General features: G+C 41.3%; 1 protein-coding gene across 7 annotated transcripts in view; it reads left to right on the top strand.

Moving 5' to 3' along the window:
* MDH1B (malate dehydrogenase 1B) overlaps nt 1-24,247 on the top strand; it is a 39,594-nt gene extending 15,347 nt beyond the window's left edge. For 3 of the 7 annotated variants that reach the window (XM_023219580.2, XM_023219571.2, XM_023219563.2), the window contains 6 exons: nt 792-955; nt 3,562-3,701; nt 4,328-4,379; nt 20,884-20,934; nt 22,336-22,401; nt 23,501-24,247. In XM_023219580.2, coding sequence (XP_023075348.1) covers nt 792-955; nt 3,562-3,701; nt 4,328-4,379; nt 20,884-20,934; nt 22,336-22,401; nt 23,501-23,529 — 502 coding nt within the window. In that variant the 3' untranslated portion in view covers nt 23,530-24,247. Of the gene's footprint in view, nt 1-791; nt 956-3,561; nt 3,702-4,327; nt 4,380-4,634; nt 4,728-20,607; nt 20,935-22,332; nt 22,402-23,500 lie in introns of all 7 variants that reach the window. The other 4 variants (XM_031936510.1, XM_031936509.1, XR_004229218.1 and 1 more) reach the window with 3 other exon arrangements.
* The last annotated feature ends 330 nt before the right edge of the window (nt 24,248-24,577 follow it).

Below are 24,577 nucleotides of genomic sequence, written 5' to 3'. Positions count from 1 at the left end.
GAGTTTAGACTTCAGATCATAAACATATAATTATTTTCCTAATTCTCAACGTGATCCAGCTTGAGCACCCCAATCCAAAAATCAGAAATCTGATCTGAAATGCACCAAAAACTAAAACTTTTTGAGCACCAACATGATGCCACTAGTGGAAAATTCTACACTTGGCACCTTTGCTTTCCGGTGGCTTAATTTACACAATCTTTGCTTTGTGCACAAAATTATTAAATACGTTGTATAAAATTCCCTTCAGGCTATGTGTATAAGGTATATGTGAAACATAAATGAACTTTGTGTTTAGACCTGAGTTCCATTCCCATGATATTTCATTGTGTGTTTGCAAATATTCCAAAATCTGAAACACTGTGGTCAGATTTAGGCTAACATTTAGCATTTAGGCTAAGGGATACTCACCCTGTAATTCAATGTTTTATGAAATTATTTAGTTTAATGTGTAGGGTACTACTGGTTCCAAGGTAGTATCTACACAGGATCAATTCTTTGTAATGAAAATAATGGTTCTTGCCATTTTTAGCCACATTTCTGTGTTCCATATTTATAGTATCATATTTTTAGTTTGACATCTTGGGACTCCTTTCTACTACATTTCACTATTTTTCAATTGACTTTTTATGGGGTTGAAGACTCTTGAGGAAAGACACTAGAAATAAAGTCATATTTCTATTTTGACTGTGGATTAGGTTTCTGATACTTAGTTCCATTGAGCCAGGGAATACTCTTTTTCACTTTAATTCCTCTCTCCATTGTAAAATTGTTTCTTTCTCTCCTTACAGTGAGTGGGTAAAAAGAGAATTTGTAGCAACTCTTAAAAACTTGACCGCCACAGGAAGACAATTTGGAGGCATTTTGGCCGCACACAGTATAGCCACTACGTTGAAATACTGGTATCATGGCTCACCGCCTGGGGAGATTGTATCTTTAGGAATATTGAGTGAAGGTAAATCTGGGTTTTCCGTGTCTTGTAAAATCTTAAAACCTATGTCTGTGCCTTGTGCTCCTAATTCTGTGTCCCCACCCATCTAGCTCTTAACGTGGTCCATAAGCTGCCTGGACTTTTACAATTTCATAATAATTCATTCATTCAATTATTCATTCAGAAAGTCAACAATATTTTGTATGAATGCATTGGAAATACACATAGGAGTTAAGATGTGGCCTCTGCCTTCAGGAAACCTACGGTAGAATAAACAAGAGCCACATACATAAACAAAATCTGTTGTTAGGTTTTCCTAGCAAGAGATAAGGGGAAAGCAAGTTCTATTCTAGGCAGGAAGCAGGGGGAACCAGTACAGGCTTCATAAAGAAGGCGACACTCCAGTAAGCCTAAAGTATGAGGAGTGTTGACCTGGAAGACAAGTGTGGAAAGAACGCTGGTCACAGGGAGCCATAGGAGCACAGACACAAAGGCAGGATAGAGAGGGACACTTAAGGACCCAGATCTCAGGGTAGCAGGCAACACTGGGGATGTGGAAAGGTTGCTCTCCATCCACAAATACTGCATATAAACTTTTACAGCCCTAATGTTTTAATCTGCTAAAAACGATGCAGAAGACTTCTACATTTTTGTTTGTTTGCTTGAGATGGAGTCTTGCTGTGACACTCAGGCTGGAGTGCAATGGCACCATCTCAGCTCACTGCAACCCCCGCCTTCCGGGTTCAAGTGATTCTCCTGCCCCAGCCTCCTGGGTAGCTGGAACCACAGGCGCACGCCACTATACCCAGCTAATTTTTGTATTTTTAGTGGAGACAGGGTTTCACCATGTTGGCCAGGCTGGTCTTGAACTTCTGATCTTGTGATCCTCCTGCCTCGGCCTCCCAAAGTGCTGGGATTACAGGCGTGGGCCACCACGCCCGGCTGACTTCTACCATTTTTACACAACAGGAAAGAGAATAGCTGCTGTTCTGTCATCTATAAGGTCTATCTTAAGCATCTCTTCCCTTTGGGTTCTACTTTCTCCCTTAGCAAGCTTATCCACTCCCAGAGCTGCAGACCTGGGCCTCTCTGCCTCTAGCTTCTGAAACATTGTCACCTGGATGTCATGTCATCACTTCCATCCAACATATACCAAACTGTGTGTACTGTCTTCCTTCCCAATTGGTTCCATCTCTCGTATTCTTTATGTTATATGTAGAACCACGATCTTCCCTATTGTTTCAGTGACACCAGTGCAGGTTAAGGAAATCTCCCCAAATCCCTCATGTCAGAATGAATCTCTGTCTCTCCTCTGTATCCCCACATAGCATTTTGTTCCCCTGTCACAGAGAATATTATAGTCTGCCTGTTTTGATCGTGTGATTAGTTGCATATGTCCCCTTCATTGTGGCACCCTGAGGGCAAAGGCTTTTTCTGGGCCATCTCTTTGCCTCTTCACGGGAGAAGCATTTTATATCCAGACACTCAGTGAATCTTGTTCAACTGAAGTTAAGGTGCATGAACATTGCCATAGTGTGAATTCAGATCAGCAAATTATCTCCTTAGGGAAACAGGCATTTAAAACCTTACCTTTATTTGTAGAAAGAAAGTTTAATTAATCTCTGTAGGAATTATATTCAGAAATAAACAATGCAGTACTTGGGGGAGAGGGCTAGATGATTGTTGTCTGTCTCTCTGAAACCATACCAAGTAGGTAAACCCTCAGACCTTGTCTGCCCATAAGGCTAGCTCTTCACACATTAAACAAAATACAGCATTACTTGAAGACCTGGGAAGCCTTCTAAGGAAAAGTCTTTTAGATCTTGGTTTCTTGAATGTCCTCAATGTTTTTTGTTGTTGTTGTTGCTTCTTTGTTTTTGTTTGTTTGTTTTTGTTTTTTGCCCTGGTGACATTTTTGTTGTTTAGAATGGCAGAAATAATTTTCTTATGTGATTGAGGCACCAGAAACAGGGACAATTTTGTCTGAATGGTGCTCAGTTAGTAATACATATGGTCAATCTTTTTATTTAGAGCACATCCAAATATAAGTATTTCTGTATATCTTAAAGAAATTAAATGTGTTATTAAATGAAGGATGGCTTCTGCTTAAGATGTAGAAACATGTAAAGGAAATCATCCTACATGAAGCAAACACACACCAAAACACATGGCAAACTGGGGACTGCAAAGGAATAACCAAATTTCCTGCCTCCCCTCCTTTCCCTTCCCAGTTCCTCATACTCTGGCTGTGTGAGTGCCATAGCAGGCGAGAAGAGTGGAAGGCCAGATGGACAAATGACTTGGGCTCATGGGCTGCATAGGGGTCCAGGGAAAAGCCATGCAGACAGACAAAAAGAATACAGACAGGGCTCAAAAGAGAAAGACTGCACTAACCTCTGGATGAGAGAGAAATACAGATGGCAGAATTGTTAGAACTTAGATAGTTGCTTAGTCAATCCTTCTAGAGGGAGCGTTTCTGTCCTCCTTGGAGAAGAATTCCCAGAAATTTAATTCCATCATTATCATTAAAAATCCTGTACTATGTTTGTCCTTTTCTACGGTGCTTAACAGAAAAGGTGCATGTTTCTAAGTTCTGCCACATTGCTTTGCTTTGTGTTTGCTCACTGCAGGCCAGTTTGGTATTCCTAAAGGGATCGTCTTTTCTATGCCTGTGAAATTTGAGAATGGAACTTGGGTGGTTCTTACAGATCTCAAAGATATTGAAATAAGTGAACAAATAATGACCAGAATGACAAGTGATCTAATTCAGGTAATGTCAGAATAGATGCAAGGGGACTGACCTTGATAATGATCTTAAACCGATTCCGCTAGGCCAAGGCATATATTGGTTTTTCTATGGATTCAAATTTTTTTTAATTCCTAAAAGTAATGAGATAATAAAAGTTTGAAAAACATCAGTGAAAGAACATTACTCATTTGGTTATACAATTTCTGATATGTTAAAAATATTTGTTCATTATTTAAAAATGAAGAATCAAAGTGTTTTTCTATTAAAGAATAGTTAAGTTGCCAGGTGCGGTGGCTCACGCCTGTAATACTTTGGGAGGCCGAGGTGGGTGGATCACCTGAGGTCGGGAATTTGAGACCAGCCTGACCAACATGGAGAAACCTTGTCTCTATTAAAAAAACCTTGTCTCTATTAAAAAAATTAGGCGGGCATGGTAGTGCAGGCCTGTAATCCCAGCTACTTGGGAGGCTGAGGCTGGAGAATCACTTGAACCCAGAAGGTAGAGGTTGCAGTGAGCCAAGATTACACCACTGCACTCCAGCCTGGGCAACAAGAGCAAACTCCATCTAAAAAAAAAAACGAATAATTAAGTTAGGAATTGTGGTCATTTAATTCTGTGATTCTGTGATTATAAAATTTTTCAACAGGAGAAACTTGTTGCACTTGGAGACAAGATACATTTTCAGCCATACCAATCAGGTAAGCTCTTAGATGTGATGTTTTATTGGACTGCTATTAAATGTATTAACATATTTATTTTAACTGAATCATTGGTAATATGAATAACTCCCATTTGTATTTTATCATTTCTAAACTAAATTCATGACAAAATAAACTGTTAATTTCAATGTGTCCTTTGAAATTAAACATCTCATAAGAATTTTAAAGAAAACACAACTTAAGAACGCTATGATCTTATAAATGTTGTAGGTATCATATTTATTAATTTCCTAGGACTACCATAACAAATTACCACGAATTGGATGGCTTAAAAACAACAGAAATTTACTTGTTCATAGCTCAGGAGACTAGAAGACCTGATGTGAGGTATCAGCAGGGCCACACTCTCTCTGAAGGCTCGAAAATGAATTCTTTCTTGCTTTTTCTAGCTTTGGGTTGCAGTGCTTGCATTCTTGGCTCGTTGCTGCATCACTCCAACCTCTGCTTCTCTCTTCACATGTCTGTCTTTCCTCTGTATATGTCTGTGTTTCCAAATCTCTCTCTCTCTCTTTACAAGGATACCAGTCATTGCATTCAGGAGCCACCCTAAACCAGTATGATCCCATCTTAAATTGATGATGTCCACCAAAACTCTATTTCCCATAAGATCACATTCACAGGTACCAGGCATTAGGATGTCAACATATCTTTTTTTTTTTTTTTTTTTTTTTTTGAGATAGAGTCTCACTCTGTTGCCCAGGCTGGAGTGCAGTGGTGTCATCTCAGCTCACCACAACTCACGCCTCCCGGGTTCAAGCCATGCTCCTGTCTCAGCCTCCTGAGTAGCTGGAACTACAGGTGCACACCACCATGCCTGGCTAATTTTTGTATTTTTAGTAGAGACGGGGTTTCACTATGTTGGTCAGGCTGGTCTTGAACTCCTGACCTCGTGATCCACCCACCTTGGCCCCCCAAAGTGCTGGGATTACAGGCATGAGCCACCACGCCTGACCAACTTCAACATATCTTTTTGGAAACACAATTCAAGCTACAACACCAGATTTATTTTTAGATAACTTTATTAAAAGCCAACAAATTTCAATAAGCTTATATTTCTTATTGGTATTTTGTCCACTCATAAGAAATAAGGGAGGGCTGACATCTTTTCTTTGCCTTAAAGATGATCTCATCTTAGGTATGGATATATACATCTAGAAATAAAGCAATTTATTTATGCAAAGGGCTTTAGTCAAGTGTCTTGGAGCCCAACATTCCTTCCTTCTGCTAATGTGTGTGCGGTACCAACTATAAGCTAGTGCTAGGAGCTGGAAATACAGAGGTAAATGAGATAGACCTGATCTTGCCCTCTCGGAACCTGCAGTCCATCAAGGGGCTGGCCACACACTATATAGATGACTGCAGTTGTGGTGCATTGGAGGAGTAACTGCTGGCTGCCATGCTGTCAGAGCTCATGCCTGTGGATAGAAGGGAAGAACCTGAAGCAGGAAAGTATATATCAACTTGTTTGGAAAAACTGCAGAAAAGCTTATGTGGCCAAAGCCAGAAGAGATGGAGCTGAGAGATATAGCCATGAGGAGATGTGAGAGCTACAGAAGATTTCTAGATGGAGAGAACCTGGTCAGGTGTGGGATTAGTTTGAAAAACATCCTGGAATAAAGCAAGACTGTTTGCAGAAAGACTGGTATTGTGGGATACAGCGCATACAGCCAAGACCAGAGGCAGTAGAAATTTGAGAGATATTTAGGAGGTGGAATTATCAAGACTTGCTGATGAATCTGATTGGCTCTGGTGAATCCCAACTGGCAACCGGGCAGATTTACTATTGATAAGGGGAAAATGGTAAAAGAATGAGAGAGAGAGAGAGAATATGAGAATGTGGGAGGTGTGTGTGTGCATGCATGCCTGTGGATGGAAGAGGAAGAAGCATGGTGCCAGAGTAGAAAAAGTGTGAGTTTCATTTCTTACATTTTTATTCTGAAATACCTGTGTGATACCTAAAATGGAAATGTCACATGGAGAACTGCATACTTCTTGGAGCTCAGAAAGATCTGGACTACAGTTGCCAAATGGGGAGTTGTTGACTCATAAATAGAAATGAAGCTATCTGTGTGATGGAGATTGTCTAGAGAGAAGGTAAGAGAAGAAAGCCTGGAGGAACTTAGCCTGTCATGGTTAACTGACAGAAGGCCATGAGAAAGGGGTGGTCAGAGAGTCAGGATAAGCCCCTGAAATCTGATGATATAAAAGACCTGAAGACAGAGGGTGTTTCAAGAACAAGGACTGGTCTACACTGTCAGATGCTACTGGTGTGTTAGATAAAATGAGACCTGAAAAATACCCAATGGTTGTATGACCAAGGTCATTCATGACTTTGATGAGACTGATTTTATGGAATGGAGAGGGCAGAAATGAGACTACAGTAGAAAGGAAGGACTTTAGCCTTAGGGGCCAGAGTGTCACTCTGGAGCTGGCATGCTCAGTGCTGTGGGCCAGAGGAATGTGCCATGCACCTTGACAGCAGTGGGAAGGGCCCCATCAGGGCTCTGACCTGATAGAAGGGCTTTTGGGAGGAGGTAACATCGAAACTGTGTTATGAGAGGAAGGAAGGCCAACAGTCAGGGGCATGGAAGGGGCAAATGGGAGAGTTGTTCAATTCAGAGAAAGCAACGCATTCAAAGATAAAGAAAAAAGAAAGAACTTTTGAAGAACTGCCAATTTGCTTTATCTGGAAAATAGAGTTTGAGGAATGTCAGGAGGCCAGGAGGTAAGTAGAGGCCTTGTTAAAACCAATGAAGGACTTTAGGCAGAAGAGGGACAGGAGCAGCTTCTAACTTAAAATGATCACTGTCTGCAATGGGAAGAATGAATTGGAGGGGGAGAGACAAGAAGCAGGAAGACCAGCTCTGTTGCAGGTAGAGAAATGATGAGGACCTTAAGCAAGCAGTGACTGTGGGGATGTAGGGAAAGAGCTATATTTGCAAGAGATACAATTGACAGAACTTGACCAATCTGAGATTGAGGTTAAGAGAGCGCTCAAGAGAGTCAAGAATGCCCCTGATGTTTTCAACGTCTCAACACATGGTGATGGTGTTATCTGAGGCAGAACTTCCCAAACAGTGGGCCACAAATGAATTGAATGTGTAGAACTCTTGATCTCCTCAGTCGTGGGGGCAGAATCTGGGGCAGCTGGAGTCCCCAAGCTGGTTGCCTCTCCTGTCCTTGTCACTTACTATGTGCTCTGAGTCAGGAAAATGATTGGGAAGATGCAATTAATGTAATAATACAGGAAAAGGAGCAGACTTTCAAGAGGCATCTAAGTGAAAGTTCTGGTGGGTAACATATCTCTGGAGCCCAGGAGAGAGCTCTGGGCTGGACATGGGAACACAGAGTTGCCAGCAACTGATAGTAATGAGAAGAAATTGATAACCATCATGACCTCCTGGAGGAGGACCTGAGTGGTGGGGGACGGAAGACTTCTGCAGTTCAGGGTCTCTTGTGCCTGTTGGATTTTGTTCTGTGTGCATGACATACATATCCAAAAATACAAAGACATGGATAGATATCTGGATGGTTGGATGTTAAAGTTTAACTACTATTAGAGAGGAGAGGGTGAAGATAGAGGGGGAGTGAGCAGAAGGGTTCTCTGCTCAAGTAGAACTCAAGTGCCAGAGCACAGGGTCAGCTGCAAACTGAAAGTGTCTCTGCTGCTAAGGCCAGAGGGAAGGGGAGAAAGTGATGGATGCAGATGCAGGTCGGTGTGTGGAAGGGAGGAATACGGAACCAAACAGGCAGCGGGACCAGGTCCTGAAGGCCAAAGACTCAGGGAAAGGCTGGACTTCTAAGGAAGGACATGAAGGTTTGAAATGCAGGCATGTATGCATAACGACATTTTGGTCAATGGCAGATGGCATGATACCACAGTGGTCCTGTTGCGGGCCAAAAGAGTGAGGGTCATGATCAACTCAGTGGAGGCTATATGAGTAAACAGCAAACTGTTCTCATAAATGCAGAATGTTGGCAAACTGACAAACTGCATCTGCTGCCCAGAAGGAATGCTGAGGGCTGTCGCACCCCAAGTGCAGTGTTTCTTGTGATTAGGCATATCTGAAGCTTGTTAGCTATAATAATGGGAACCTGTGATCAATCAAGCAGCTGACCAACCATTAGCTCCTCCCTCCTCTTTCTACCCAATAAATATGAAGGACTGTAGAAGCTCAGGGCTGCCTTTGCTCACTAGAAGCAAGAAGCCCCCTTCTTCCCTTGACCCCTTCTTTTTCTTTAAAACAAATCCCTTTTCTTTGTCTTCATTTCTACATTGGTCCTCCTTTGTTCAGTCCGGTAGTAACTGGGGCAAACCGTGGCATGGTCTCATAACGTAATGGAGTTGAGCAATTCCTTCCGCCTAGTGACCTCCTGATGATCCTGACGCTGTGTAGGCCTAGGCTAATAATGTATGTGTTGGTGTCTTTGTTTTTAACAAAAAAATTTGAAAAGAAAAAAGTAATTTTTAAAAATAGAAAAAAGCTTATAAAAGGACATAAAGGATCTAAAGAAAAAGGATATAAAGAAAAAATATTTTTGTATAGTTGTACAAGGTATTTGTGTTTTAAGCAGAGTGCTAATACAAAAGAGTTTTTAAAAACATAAAAGCTTAAAAATACAATAAGCTAAGGTTATTATCAAAGAAAGAAAAAAAAATTCAGTGTAGCCTAAGTACATGGTATTTATCAGTCTGCAGTAGTCTACAATAACGTCCTAGGCCTTCACATTCACTCACCACTCACTCACTGACTCACCCAGAGCAACTTCCAGTCCCGCAAGCTTCATTCATGGTAAGTGCCCTATACAGTTGTACCTTTTTTTAAATCTTTTATGCTGTTTTCTTTTCTTATACCTTTTCTATATTAGATATGTTTAAATACACAAATACTATTATGGTTACAATTGCCTACAGTATTCAGTACAGTAACATGCAGTGCAGGTTTGTAGCCTAGGTGTATGGTAGCCTATACTATCTAGGTTTGTGGAAGTACATTCTTTCATGTTCATGCAATAACAAAATTGCCTAGCAATGCATTTCTCAGAATGTATCTCCCATTATTAACTGACATGTGACTGCAACTGTTAAGCGGAAGGGAGAGACACAAAGCAGAAAAAAATATAATTTTTTTCAGAGTTAAGGGCTCAGTGGAAGTTAGGGACCATTAATTTGTAGTGCCTGCAATGTATGATTGTGTGATTCCTTGCAAAGATGCTCAGCTGCCTGGATGCAGGAGCAGAAACCTAGATGCATGATTGTAGTAAACCCCAAAATATTAGAGTATACTGCTACCCCCTGTTATTAGAATAAATGCAGTTAGAGTAAAAGTAACACCACAACGTATTCCAACAAAATTTTGAGTTCTTCCATGTTGACTTTATTTGGAGTAGCAAATTATTTCCAAAAAGTTTTTATTTTTCTCACAATTGTGCACGTGCTTTACTGGTGCGTTAAATAGGTGCTAAGGTGACTTTGGTTATCCACATTGAACATGAGAGTGGAAAATGAGTCCAGTTCACTTAGCACTTGGGAACGAAGAAGGTGAGGCAAAGAAATCGAAGGCCATTGCAAGAAAGCAGATGAAGTGATAGACTATGGGAATCTAGATTGGATAAGGAAGTAAGTAATAAACAGAAATAAAATAAAAGAGTCCAAACAAAGGGGATATTGAAACTATTTAACAACCAGTATGGGTACAGATCCCAACAAATTGAAACAGTTGCTGCCTTTCAGAATGGACTAACTCATCAAAATCAACTGCAGGGGACAGAGTGGGTGCCATTGGTCCAGACCATAGAGGGTTGAGTAAGGTGAAAGTACAGGAAGTTGGGGAGGAAGGACAGAGGGAGGGTGGGGTTTGGGAATTCAGAGGAGGTTCTGGCTGATGGCCAAGTCACCAGGAGGGGGCCAAACCAAAGCCCAGAGGAGGCAGGAAGGTGGAGGTGCAGGCACAGAGGGATATGTGGCCATTGATTTTAACTCATTCTTTTATTCTTAGAATGTAGAGGCCCTCTGTGTGGCTTCCTATACTAAGCAGAATAGAGCTTCAAATTACTTTTATGAGAGTGGGCCATAAAACAGTCATTCTAAAATTGACTCCATTGACTTATAGTTAGTCCTAACTGTCCCATATATACTTGCATTATAGAAGTTTTGTGACAGACAAAAAAAAAGACTTGATTTTATGCTGTGTTTTTACTAACGAAGGTCAAGGGGTGTGTGTGTGTGTGTGTGTGTGTGTGTGTGTGTGTGTGTTTGATTGATCTTAACTCTGTCACCTTTGGCTCTTGCCCCTGCAAAGAAGCACTCTTCCAGATACTCCAAAATCAGTGAATCTCACAGTGTGGAGATCTCTGCTTACTAACATATCAATGAGATTATTCTTGTGTGAGGCTTGTTTAATCTCTTCAATTAATGCAATAATAAATTTCCTGATTTTAGAAACTGAACTACATAAAAAAGATAAAAGGATCTCCTTACCCATCACAGATGACAGCCAAGAAGAACAGGTCTCAGATGGTAGGTACACTTACACTCAATTTTTTAAACTGCCCTTTTTATTCAAGAGTTAACAGTACATTGCAAAGAAAGAAATTTGATCACCCACTAACCATAAAGTGGGAGTTAAGTCATCCTATATTCAAAAAATAGGATTATATTTAAAATCTGTTTAAGTCTTTGGAGAAAATTGCCAGATAGTCACTGTGCACCTTCTATCTGCTGGTCACTGTGAGAGACACTGTCTATCTTCTGGTCACTGTGAGAGAGATAAGGAAGTGATGGCCCCACTTACTGGGGAAAGAAGCCATGAGAATATGAAAAGGTAAATGCCAAGACACACAGTGAATTAAATGGCTTAATCAAACAAGGGAAGATAGGTCAAAAGGAAGGAAAGTACATAATAAGTGGTCTAAAAACTCACATGTAAAGGAGAAAGCCTGTAGAGAGGAGAAAATGTAATTGTATCTTGAAATCTAGTTGGGACCTAAGATGGCTAAAGATCTAAAAATGGGCATTTCTTCAGAAACTGAGCTAGTTCAGTCACGGAATATGAAAAATGTCTGGAATCTTCTGTACAACAATGTGCATGTCTTCCGAATACAATGTCTTCCAGATGCATATAGGATGGATGAGGCTGGAAAGGTAGGTAGGGGCCATCTGTTGTTTGGCTGAGTGGTTAGTTAGCAATATGACTGATGAATGGTGGATGATGGGACTGTTGATGAAAAGAGTCAAACTCTGTAAGATATTTTAAGAGATTTATTCCGAGCCGGATATGAGTGACCATGGCCCATGATACAGTCCTCAGGAGGTCCTGAGAACGTATGTCCAAGGTAGTCGGGGTACAGCTCAGTTTTATATATTTTAGGAAGGCATGAGACATCAATCAAATACATTTAAGAAATACATTGGTTTCATTCAGAAAGGCGGGACAAGTCAAAGATGTAGGTGGGGGGCCTCCAGGCTATAGGTAAATTTAAACATTTTCTGGCAGACAATTGGTTAAGTTTGTCTAAAGACCTGGGATTGGTAGAAAGGAATGTTTAGGTTAAGATAAAGGATTGTGGAGATCGAGTTTTATTGTGCAGAGGAGGCTCTCAGATAGCAGACTTAGAGAGAGCAGGTTATAAATTGTTTCTTATGAGACTTTAAAGGGTGCCTGGCTCTTAGTTGATTATCTCCTGAATCTGGGGAGAAAGGAAGGAAAACAAAGGGGAGAGGGGATTCTCTATAGAATGTGGATTTTCCCACAAGAGATTTTGCAGGGCAATTTCAAGGTCTGGCAAGGAAATATATTTTGGGGTAAAACATTTTGATTTTCTTCCTTGTCATGGCAGAGTCAGATTGGAAAGTAAGTCACGATATACAGGGTTAAATATCTGATGAGAATTTATGGTTTATAGGGCATGACTCTCAGACTCCTTAGAAAGGAATTTAGGTGGCCGGGCACAGTGGCTCACGCCTGTAATTCCAGCACTTCTGGGAGGCCAAGGCAGACAGATCATCTGAGGTCAGGAGTTCGAGACCAACCTGATCAACATGGAGAAACCCCGTCTCTATTAAAAATACAAAAAAATTAGCTGGGTGTGGTGGCACATGCCTGTAATCCCAGCTACCCGGGAGGCTGAGGCAGGAGAATCACTTGAACCTGGGAAGCGGAGGTTGTCGTGAGCCAAGATCACACCATTGCACTCCAGCCTGGGCAACAAGAGCAAAACCCTGTCTCAAAAAAAAAAAAAAAAGAAAAAAGAAAAGAAAGGAATTTGGGCAAGATAAAAAAAATCAGAGCTTAGTCCTCAGGACAAAGCACAAAATAGATGGGGTCAGGCTTAGAGAATTAATCCAGCTATAACATGAGCACTGTAGGGGATTATCAACAGCCCAAATCACTGTCCTGACAAGTGTGGTGAACTCAGTCCCACCTAGACAGTGTCTCTCTAGATATCTGAGTGGCAGCACTATTATTGCATTGGCCCAACTGGTGTTAAGCAACACTTAAGATCTGAGGGCACCAAGGCCCTTGTCAGAACTGAGGAAAACTGTAAGATCTGTCATGAAGGAGATGGCAGCTTTCCAGGGTGAAGGGAGAGAAGCCAAATTGTAGAGTGTGTATTCCTGAGACTACTCGCATCAGAACAGTTTAAGTTGCTAATTACAGTTTTAGGTTCTTAGACCTCTACCTGAACAAATCATAAGCTTATGCAGATTAAAGAACTTTAGTTGTGATAAAAGAAAATGGGGTTGATTTAAGGTTGTTTTGCAGACCATTTGTTGAATAAGCATAGAATCAAATATAACCAATTACAGTGTTTTCTACATTTTGAGAAACATTTCCATAAGCTTAGGTGGATTGTAAAAAACATACAGTGATTAATGAAATCAATTTAATCACTAGCATTTTTCTCACAGAAATAGAATGAAATTGATAAGAAAATAGTAAGGAGACCAGATTTTTTTCCCCAATGAACTAGAATAGAATAGAAAGAAAAAGTCAAGTAGAAAAAACAAGAAAAGGGTAAGTAGGACTAGATTAGTGTATTAGTCAGGGTTCCCTAGAGAGGTAGAACTAATAGGATATATAAATATATATATAATATATAATTATATATTATATATTTTTATATTTTATAATATATATACATTATATATATTTATAAATATATAATTTATAATTTATTATATATTATATATTAATATATACTTTATATATATATAAAGGGCAGTTTATTAAGTAACAGCTTACATGATCAAAAGGTCCCACATTAGGCTGTCTGCAAGCTTGAGGAGCAAGGAGAGCCAGACCGAGTCTCAAAACTGAAGAACTTGGAGTCCAATGTTTGAGGGCAGGAGGCATCTAGCATGGGAGAGAGATGTAGGCTGCAAGGCTGGGCAATTCTCACCTTTTCACATTTTTCTTCCTGCTTTATATTTGTTGGCAGCTGATTAGATTGTGCCCACCAGATTAAGGGTGGGTCTGTCTTCCCCAGCCCACTGACTCAAATGTTAATCTCGTTTGGCAACACCCTCACAGACACACCCAGGATCAATACTTCGCATCCTTCAATCCCGTCAAGTTGACACTCAGTATCAACCATCACAAATTCACCCCTTGTCAACTTAAACCCATACACATCTCCTGAGATCATACATAATCTTCAAATAAAGACAATAATAAGGTCATAATTATGCCTAACATAATACAACTCTCCTTCATACAACCGGAAACGCACTAATTTCCAACTCATATACTGTTACATAAAGTTAATAATACTTAAATGGTAATATGAAGTCAATAAATCTTATTTCACATGATAAAGCAAAAGGAAATAAAATGAAGATATTTTCTAAGTGTATACATGCACAAACATGTTTTAAACAAAAGGAGGAAACACTCATGACATTTACAGTCCTCATTTCTGCAGCTGGTCACATGGTTGTAGCTGGTATCAATGACTATCTTCTACTGCACATTCTATATTCCCTTTGCCTTCAGCAAGCACCTCTGCAGGTCGTAGTTTTTTCCCTGGTGGAGCGACCCAAGCCTTCATTCCTGAGGGGTCTGGACCATTTGTAGTCCTGCCTGGATTGGGCTATTGTAGTTTCCCACTGGCCTTAATCACAGGGCATAGTAATACTAAGATAGGCCCTAATGAATCTCCCGTATTCCATGCATACTCTTCCTTACCTCCATTATGGAGTAGTAAACTGATTTCATCTTGATAGTCTGGGTCAGTCACCCCAGCTAACACTGTAACTCCTTTCTTAGCCTGTTGACTGAAAGGTAGGAGGAGCCAAAGTGTCCAGGTGGCAATCTTAACTTCCAGTTTAATGGAATGGTTGTGTCTCCTGGTGACAGTGTTCTTCCCTCTGGAACTAAGACCTCTAGGCCAGCAGAACATAATGTCACAGGAACAGGAAGCAAAAATGTTGCTAATGGATCACTAGAGGTGACGGTGAGTGGTGCCACTTCCACTTCCACCCCTTGATTCCTAGACCTGTGATTCCTGGCTATGGGAGAAACAGTATCATATATTGGACGCTGATTCAGATCATACACGGCCTTCTGGAGAACTTTGCCCCAGCCCTGCAAAGTATTGTCACCTAGTTGGCATTGTAACTGTGACTTCAAAAGGCCATTCCACTGTTCTATCAATCCAGCTGCTTCAGGATGATGGAGAACATGGTAAGACCAGTGAATTGCACGAGCCTGAACGCACTGCTCCACTTCTTTAGCTGTAAAGTGAGTGCCTTGGTCAGAGGCAATGCTGTGTGGAATACCATGCCAGTGGATAAGGCTTTCCATTAGTACATGGATGGTAGTCATGGCAGAAGCATTGTGTGTAGGATAGGCAAACCTATATCTGGTGTAAGCGTCTATTCCAGTGAGGACAAACCTCTGCCCTTTCCATGATGGAAGAGGTCCAGTATAATCAACCTGCCACCAGGTAGCTGGCTGATCACCCCAAGGAATGGTGCCATATCGAGGGCTCAGTGTTGGTGTCTGCTGCTGGCAAATGGGGCATTCAGCAGTGGCTGTAGCCACATCAGCCTTGGTGAGTGGAAGTCCGTGTTGCTGAGCCCATGCGTAACCTCCATCCCTGCCACCATGGCCACTTTGTTCATGGGCCCATCGGGCAATGACAGAAGTGGCTGGGGAAGAAGGCTCAGTGGTGTCCACAGAACAGCTCATACTATCCACTTGATTATCAAAATCCTCCTCTGCTGAGGTCACCCGTTGGTGAGCACTCACGTAGGATGCAAATGTCTTCAGTTTTTGACCATTCAGAGAGGTCCATCCACATACCTCTTCCCAAATTTCTTTGTCACCAATTTTCCAATCATGCTTTTTCCAAGTCCCTGACCATCCAGCTAAACCATTGGCTACAGCCCATGAATCAGTATATAATTGCACATCTAGCTATTTTTCCTTCCATGCAAAGTGCATAGTTACACTGCTCGAAGTTCTGCCCACTGGGAAGATTTCCCTTCACCGCTGTCCTTCAGGGATGTCCTGGAAAGGGGCTGTAGTGCTGCAGCTGTCCACTTTCGGGTGGTGCCTGCATATCGTGCAGAACCATCTGTGAACCAGGCCCTAGTCTTCTCTTCCTCTGTCACCTGATCATAGGGAACTCCCCATGAGGCCATCAGTGCAGGCTAGGGAAGAGAAGGCAGGGTGGCAGGAGTGGAGACCATGGGCATTTGAGCCACTTCCTCGCGTAACTTACTTATGCCTCCAGGACATATTTGAGCCCAATCACATATATACCACTTCCATTTGATGATGGAATGCTGCTGAGCATGACCCACTTTATTGCTAGATGGGTCAGAAAGCACCCAGTTCATGACAGGCAGTTCAGGTCACATGGTGACTTGATGACCCATAGTCAAATGTTCAGTTTCCACCAAAGCCCAGTAACAGGCCAAGAGCTGTCTCTCAAAGGGACAATAGTTATCTGCAGAAGATGGCAGGGCCTTGCTCCAAAATCCTAGAGGCCTCTGCTGTGATTCACCTATGGGGGCCTGCCAAAGGCTCCAAACAGCATCCCTATCTATCACTGACACCTCAAGCACCATTGGATCTGCTGGGTCATATGGCCCAAGTGGCAGAGCAGCTTGCACAGCAGCCTGGATCTGTTGCAGAGCTGTCTCCTGTTCTGGACCCCACTCAAAACTGGCAGCCAGCCTTTCAGGTCACTCAATAGATGAGTGGAAGTAACACACCCAAATGAGGAATGTGTTGCCTCCAAAATCCAAATAGGACCACTTAGCATTATGCCTCTTTCTTGTTTGTAGGAGGGGCCAAATGCAGCAACTTATGCTTCACCTTAGAAGGAATATCTCCATAGACCCCACACCACCAGACCCCTAGAAATTTTACTGAAGTAGAAGGTCCCTGAATTTTAGTCAAATTTATTTCTTATCTTCTGGCATGTAAATGTCTCACCAATAAGTCCAGTGTGTTTGCTACTTCTTCCTCAATGGATCTAGTCAGCATAATGTCATCAGTGTAATGAACCAGTGCGATATCTTGTGGAAGTGAAAAGCGATCAAGGTCGCTCCAAATAAGATTATGACACAAAGCCTGGGAGTTGATATACCCCTGAGGTAGGACAGTAAAGGTACATTGCCGGCCTTGTAACTGAAGGCAAATTGCTTCTAGTGGGCCTTATGGACAGGAATGGAGAAAAAGGCATTTGTCGAGTCAATGGCTGCATACCAGATACCAGGAGATGTGTTAATTTGCTCAAGCAATGAGCATCTGGTACAGGCAGCCGCAACTGGAGTTACCACTTAGTTAAGCTTACGATAATCTACTGTCATTCTCCAAGATCCATCTGTCTTCTGCACAGGCCAAATGGTACAGTTGAACGAGGATATGGTGGGAAAGACCACCCCTGCATCTTTCAAGTCCTTGATAGTGGCACTAATCTCTGTGATCCCTCCAAAGATACGTTATTGTTTTTGATATACTATTTTTCTAGGTAGAGGCAGCCCTGACGGCTTCCATTTGGCCTTTTCCATCATAATAGCCCTCACCCTACCAGTCAGGGAGCCAGTGTGGGGGTTCTGCCAGCTGCTAAGTGTGTCTATGCCAATTATGCATTCTGGCACTGGGGAAATGACCACAGGATGAGTCTGGGGACCCACTGGACCCTCTGTAAGTCAGAACTGAGCTAAAATTCCATCAATTACCTGACCTCCACAAGCCCCTACTTTAACTGGAAGACCACAATTATGTTTTGGGTTCCCTGGAATCAGTCAGCTCAGAGCCAGTGTCCAGCAGTCCTTGAAATGTCTGATTATATCCCTTTCCCTATTGCACAGTTACTCTGGTAAATGGTCAGAGGTCTCCTTGGGGAAAGATGGGGAAAAGATTCACTGCATAAATTGTCAGTAATGTAGTGGGGTCCTTCCTCAAGGGGGCTTGGTCTCACCTTCATTCAAGGGGTTCAGGGTCTGTAAACTGGCTCAAATCTGGAAATTGATTGAGGGGCCATGATTCTCTGTTTTATAATTCAAATGAGTCTTTTATCTATTCAACCTAGAAGTTTTCTCCTTATATAAATTAAGTAGGAATGCATAGGCTTCCTGTCAATTTCACTTCTAGGAACACCATGATTAATTAGCCAATGCCAGAGCTCTACACAAGTAAGACTATTCTGATTGCTGCTTTGTCTCTGCTGTCCATTATGGCAGTTATACCCACCTTGGCTTTTTTTTTTTTTTTTTTTCTTCTTTTGAGATGGAATCTGGCTCTGTCACCCAGGCTGGAGTGCAGTGGCATGATTTTGGCTCACTGCAAGCTCCGCCTCCCAGGTTCACGCCATTCTCCTGCCTCAGCCTACCAAGTAGCTGGGACTACAGGTGCCTGCCACCGTGCCCAACTAATTTTTTGTATTTTTAGTAGAGACAGGGTTTCACCATGTTAGCCAGGCTGGTCACAATCTCCTGACCTTGTGATCCATCCACCTCGGACTCCCAAAGTGCTGGGATTACAGGTGTGAGCCACCGCGCCCCGCCCCACCTTGCCTTCGACCGTTAGTTAAGTGCCACAACTTGGCCCCTGCCACCTTGGGATCCAGTTATTCCCAATGTATTTAAGTTTTGTAGTTGAGTGACTATGGTTCCCACTGTTAGATCTGACATAGAGAGTAGAGCAATTACAGGGTTCTTCAAAGATGCAGGTGCTACCCTCACAAATCTGTTTCACAAGGCATTCGTCAAGGGTATATCTTCTGTATCCTCCCAGCTGGGATGAGTAGGTCTAAAGTGACGAATCCACTCCACCATCCCAATCTCTCTAAACCTTTGGATCCCTTCCATTAAACCAAGGGAGATCAGGCATTTCCAGCTTACTCATAGTGGGCCATCTTTTAATCCATATTTCAGCTAACCAAGCAAATAAACTACTAGAACCTTTTTTAACTTCCCGAGCAAAACATTAAATGCAGAGTCCCTACTTAGTGGTCCCAAGTCAATAAATTCAGCCTGATCCAATTCTGTGTTCTTTCCACTATTATCCCATACCCTTAATATCCATTCCCATGCCTGTTCTCCAGATTTCTGTTTATATAAATTAGAGACATCAACTGGGCACAGTGGCTCATGCCTGTAATCCCAGCACTTTGGGAGGCTGAGGCAGGCGGATCACAAGGTCAGGAGATCGAGACTATCCTGGCTAACATGGTGAAACCCTGTCTCTACTGAAAATACAAAAAAAAAAAAAATTGTCTGGGCTTGGTGGCAGGCACCTGTAGTCCCAGCTACTCGGGAGGCTGAGACAGGAGAATGGCGTGAACCCGGAAGGCAGAGCTTGCTGCACTCCAGCCTGGGTGACTGAGCAAGACTCTGTCTCAGAAAAAAAAGAAAAAAAATTAGAGACATCAAGCAGCTCTTTTTGAGTGTAGCACACTTCTTCATGGGTCATACTCTCAATCTCACCTCTGGAGGCCCACCGAGACTTTAGTCTAGTTATAGGTCTAGAAGCAAACAAGGGTGTTAGGGGTGGCTCCTGAGGAGAATCAACATTATCTTGCCTGGCAACTGCCTCAGGGGAGGCCATCACTTTTGCCTCAGGCAGCACAGGGTTTATCTCCTCAGACAAAGGCAGAAAGGCTGATGACAGCATGGGTCGGGGAGGGGATATTGCTGCTACTGATATGGGGAAGCTGTTCCTTCCGGCAAAAAGTTCATCAGAGTTTACAAACTCAGTGTCCCCAGCTTCATCAGGGTTCTCCCACGTGTCTCCTTTCCAAGTTGCAGGGTCCCATTCTTTTCCAATTAATGCCCTCACTTTAACAGGAGACGCCTGGCAAGGCTGTGCATGCACCTTTAATTGCAGTTCAGCCACTCACATAATAAGAGCTTGTGTCTGGTTTTGCACAATTTCAGCTATTTCTCTACAGGAGATAAGACTCACTTAGGGCAATCTTTGCAGATTTGAGGCTCAGTATCTGCTTCTGTAGCCAGGAGACAGAATCTCTGAGTTCATTATTTTCTTTCATCACTTTGTCTACTGAACTTAGGAACAACTAACCAGCTTCATTATGTTCTCTTGTTCACCACATATGGTCAAAGGTATTATGTATAGAGTCATTAAACCCCCTGCCTCTCATGAGCAGTGAATCAGGAGTGTGAAATGCATTTATTTTGCGTAACTCATTAAACAGTTCATGCCAAGGACTATCAGTGTTCTCCATACTATTAGAAGTAGAGTCCTTAGCATTGGGGGTCTAATCATACTAACCAGCCAACTCCAGAAACCCAAAAACCAACAAAAGAACTCCATCCTTAATATTCTGTTTCTCTAGAACCACTTCTGGTACCAAAATCTATATAGTCAAGGTTCCCTAGAGGGACAGAACTAATAGGATACATATGTATAAATAAAGGGGACTTTGTTAAGTATTAACTTACATGATCACAAGGTCCCACAATAGGCTGTCTGCAAGCTTGAGGAGCAAGGAGAGCCAGTCTGCATCTCAAAACTGAAAAACTTGGAGTCCAGTGTTTGAGGGCAGGAAGCATCCAGCATGGGAGAAAAATGAAAGCTGGGAGGCTAGGCAGTGCTCACCTTTTCACATTTTTCTTCCTGCTTTATATTTGCTGACAGGTGATTAGATTGTGCCCACCAGATTAAGGGTGGGTCTGTCTTCCCCAGCCCACTGACTCAAATGTTAATCCCCTTTGGCAACACCCTCACAGACACACCCAGGATCAATACTTTGCATCCTTCAATCCAATCAAGTTGGCACTCAGTATTAACCATCACAATTAGAAAAGGATAAGTATTATTTCATGTAATTTTGTTTCATTAATATGTACACAAATGTGCACACTGAACTATAATGTAAAATATGCCTTTTATTGTGTGTCATAGTCACTGAAGTTTGAAAAACATTGACTTAGAACATCTCATGACCTAGTCAGGTTGTTGGTTATATTCTATATCCAGCATGTTTAATTTAATTTTGATTTCAGAACATAAAGATCTGGCCCCTGATGAAGAAAAAAATCTAGTTATGTCAGACGGTAAGTCAGTGGGGTTATAAACAGTGTCTGTATTGCTAATAATCATGACTCGTATTGTCCAGTTGTTAGGGAATAATGTTATGGTCTAGCAACCAAAGCAAGTTTTAAATAACTTCATATGCTTCACAGATACTTTGAAATGTGCACAAAAATGTCAACTTTTTTTTTTTAAATCACTAAAACTGCTTCCTTGTCATATTCACCTCAAACTCTCCCAAAACACTCTAACTTCAGCTCCAATCCCTTGTGTCTCTTGCTTCTCACCTATCCCTTTTCTTCTCAATTCTTTATTATGAAGCCCAAAATAACCAATATGGCAAGACAGCGTCTTTCTCAGAAGACAGGTGAGAGGAAGAGACTGAGAGGACCAAGTTAGAATTCTCCTTAACAGGGAAAATCTGGGAATTTTTGTCTCATTATGTGTATATATATATCTCATCATATATATAATTTATAATGTGTTACATAAATACACACACATGTATATGCTGTTGACCCTTGAACAGCATGTGTTTGAACCGTGCAGGTCCACTTATCACGCAGATTTTCTTCCACCTCTGCCATCCCTAAGACAGCAAGACCAACGCCTCCTCTTTCCTCCTACTCCTCCCCAGCCTCATCAACATAAAGAAAATGAGGATAAAGAACCTTATCATGATCTATTTCCACTTAATGAATAGTAAATATATTTTCTCTTCCTTATGATTTTCTTAATAACATTTTCTTTTCTCTAGCTTTTATTGTTAGAATGCAGTATATGATACATATAACATACAAAATATATGTTATTCAACTGTTTTGTTATCGGCAAGACTTCTGGTCAACAGTGGGCTATTAGTTAAGTTTTGGGGGAAGTCAAAAGTTATAAGTAGATAATTGATGACACAGAGGAATGGTGTCCCTAATCTCCGCATTGTTCAAGGGTCAAGTGTATACATATAATATGAGTGCTTGCACATATTTATGTAGAGGACTGTATTTTTTCTAAAGCTGCCTATACAAACCGTATATCCAAAAAATAATAATTTAGTCTGTTTCCATTTTTACAACTTCACCTGAAACTGTCTATTTAGAAGGAAGCTAGCAATCATTGAGAAGTTGCCTAGTGGTTTATGGGGGCCAGGGAAGGAGGCTTCATAGGGATGTTGGTAGAAAGATGCTATACTAAGCAGTTGACTGAACATCTGCTTGTTCATATTGTCCACTCAGGACATGGATAAGTCATCATCAATGGTTGAGACTTTATATAACAGTGGTCTAGCATCTTGTAACTCCTAGGAGAGCAATGCATTCAGAGAAACTTCAGAGTGGAAGGAACAAGATAGAAGAAAATGAAAATAACTGCAAAAATTATTGCGCTTTACATACTAAAAACTATTCTTTTAACTCTATTTGCAGCAGCAGATTTTCTAAATCGGATTCCTCAAACCACCTTTGAAAAGCCACAGAGTCTTGAGTTCCTAAATGGTAGGTGGTAGACAAAACATTAACTAATATTTTCTTATTCTACAAGTGTAACTGGGTAGTAGAGGATCAAGTTTCCTTGCAATACTAGTCTTGTCAAACCCTCCCCACTTCCCACATTCCCCAGGGACCCAGCCTTGATTGCTTACTCTCCTGGATCCTAGCTTCCAACTTTTTTTTTTTTTTTTTTTTTTTTTAAAGACAGAGTCTGCTGTGTTGCCCAGGCTGAAGTGCAGTGGTACAGTCACAGCTCACTGCAACCTCAGCCTCCTAGACTTGTGATCCTCCCAACTCAGCCCCTCAGGTAGCTGGGACCACAGGCATGCACCACCACACCCAACTAATTTTTAAATTGTTTTTGTAGATCTAGGGTGTCACAGCGTTGCCCAGGCTGGTCTCAAACTCCTGGACCCAAGTGACCATCCACTTTGGCCTTCTAAAGTGCTAGAATTACAGGCATGAGCCACCATGCCTGGCCTGCTTCCCACTTTTGCAACCAAACCTTTGAGAACCTAATCCTTCCCTCAAGATGAATAAGTAAGGAAATTGACACAAGTAATCTGCATGTCCAGAATTCCCAAGTATATAAGTGAGTTGAAAACAAAGCTGATGTAGGTTTCTTTGTGGTTGACCAGTCAGGATATTCACCCAAGCCCCCACCCTTTTATTTAAATGTCCAACAAAATGAACAAAATCTCATGCACCTTTCATTCTGAAATGTATGGTATGAAGGACGTAGGAATGGGGCTAATCGGGGGAATTAGAATTGGTGCATAGAGGAGCAGCAAAGCCAAGAGCAGAAATGGAGCTGACAACATAGCTGCATACACGATTTGGAATGAAAAGCAAGGTGCCAGGAGAGAGCACATAAAAAAATAGCTTGTGGCCAGGGAAGAGGCCACAGTTAGTTTTGCTGTATGAAAATACCTAGCTAGCTATGATCTCGTGGCTTTATTTCCCCATAGAATCACTCTCACGCGTGCACTTTCTCTGCTATTGAATCATGAATACAGGAATCCAGCAAACAAAAAAGCTATAAAAACATATGCTACTAACATATTTTGGAAATAGTTACATATTTTCATTTCTTTTCCTTTTACAGGCTTTGAAGGCAAAACTGTGGAATCCTAACAGATCAAATTGGATGAAATACATAATTATTTGGTAGCATAATAAATATAGAAAGAATTTACATAAATGTCTATATTGAAGGAAGAATAATTTGAAAGATTTATGTCAATCTTAGATAATACCATGCAAGGCAATTAAATCACTGTGACAACATAAAGGTCAGAGTTCAGTTATTTTGCGTTACTTGTATCCACTTACATTTGTTTAATAATAATTGCATTTTCTCAGAAATATTTTGGTGTCAAATGCTATCTTTTATACTACATTAAAATAGAGTTGTCAGTTATTGCATCTGCCCATACATCTTCTGAGAGAACCTGCTTCCTTCCACCAGTCATACCTAAGACCTGCACCTAAGTGACCATGTTTGCTCAAATGTCCTCACCACCTTGGTCTCAGCTAATTAAGCCAAACAGATGTACCTCACTCAAGGATAACCAATCATATTTTCTCTCTCTCTCAAAAAAAAATTGAACTGAGACCAATGAGTAAGTTGGTGACTGGGTCAGGTTAATGGTAGTGAACTATGTGCCTGTGAGCTCTTCAGAGCTAGTTGGGTTCACCACCTTCATAAGACCTGCCTTTGTACCCTTTTTCCTTGGATGTGCTTTGTTTAAGTGTCTGTACAATAAATCACACTTTTTTAAAGCTTAGATTGAATAGGTTTCTGCTCCTTGACAACAGACATGGCCTGAATAAAATGAATTTTGAAAGAAAAGCATAATATTTTTACCATATAATTGCATGGTTTAAGTAAAAATTACAGTCTTTTATTAAAGCAGTAATAGCCAAACCAGTATGCTCAGATATTTTCCAGCTAGTAAGAACCTTTACAAATGCCAATTAGGAACTTTTGAAAGCTCAGGAGTCATGTGAAAAGCTGCTGATATCTGTGCTTTCTCTGTATGCTTAATAGCTCTTAAGATATAAATCATATTCTGAAAATTCAGGGAAATTGCAGATGCATCTTCTGCATTGCTTCTGCACCATTATAATGCAATGGGTAGTTTCAAACCCGTGACTGACTTTTGCTTGTTTCCAAAGTCAG

The sequence above is a fragment of the Piliocolobus tephrosceles genome, chromosome 11, assembly GCF_002776525.5.
Source record: "Piliocolobus tephrosceles isolate RC106 chromosome 11, ASM277652v3, whole genome shotgun sequence".
NCBI lineage: Eukaryota > Metazoa > Chordata > Mammalia > Primates > Cercopithecidae > Piliocolobus > Piliocolobus tephrosceles.
Note: the sequence above shows the minus strand (reverse complement) of the source record. Positions and strands in the feature narration are given on the sequence as shown.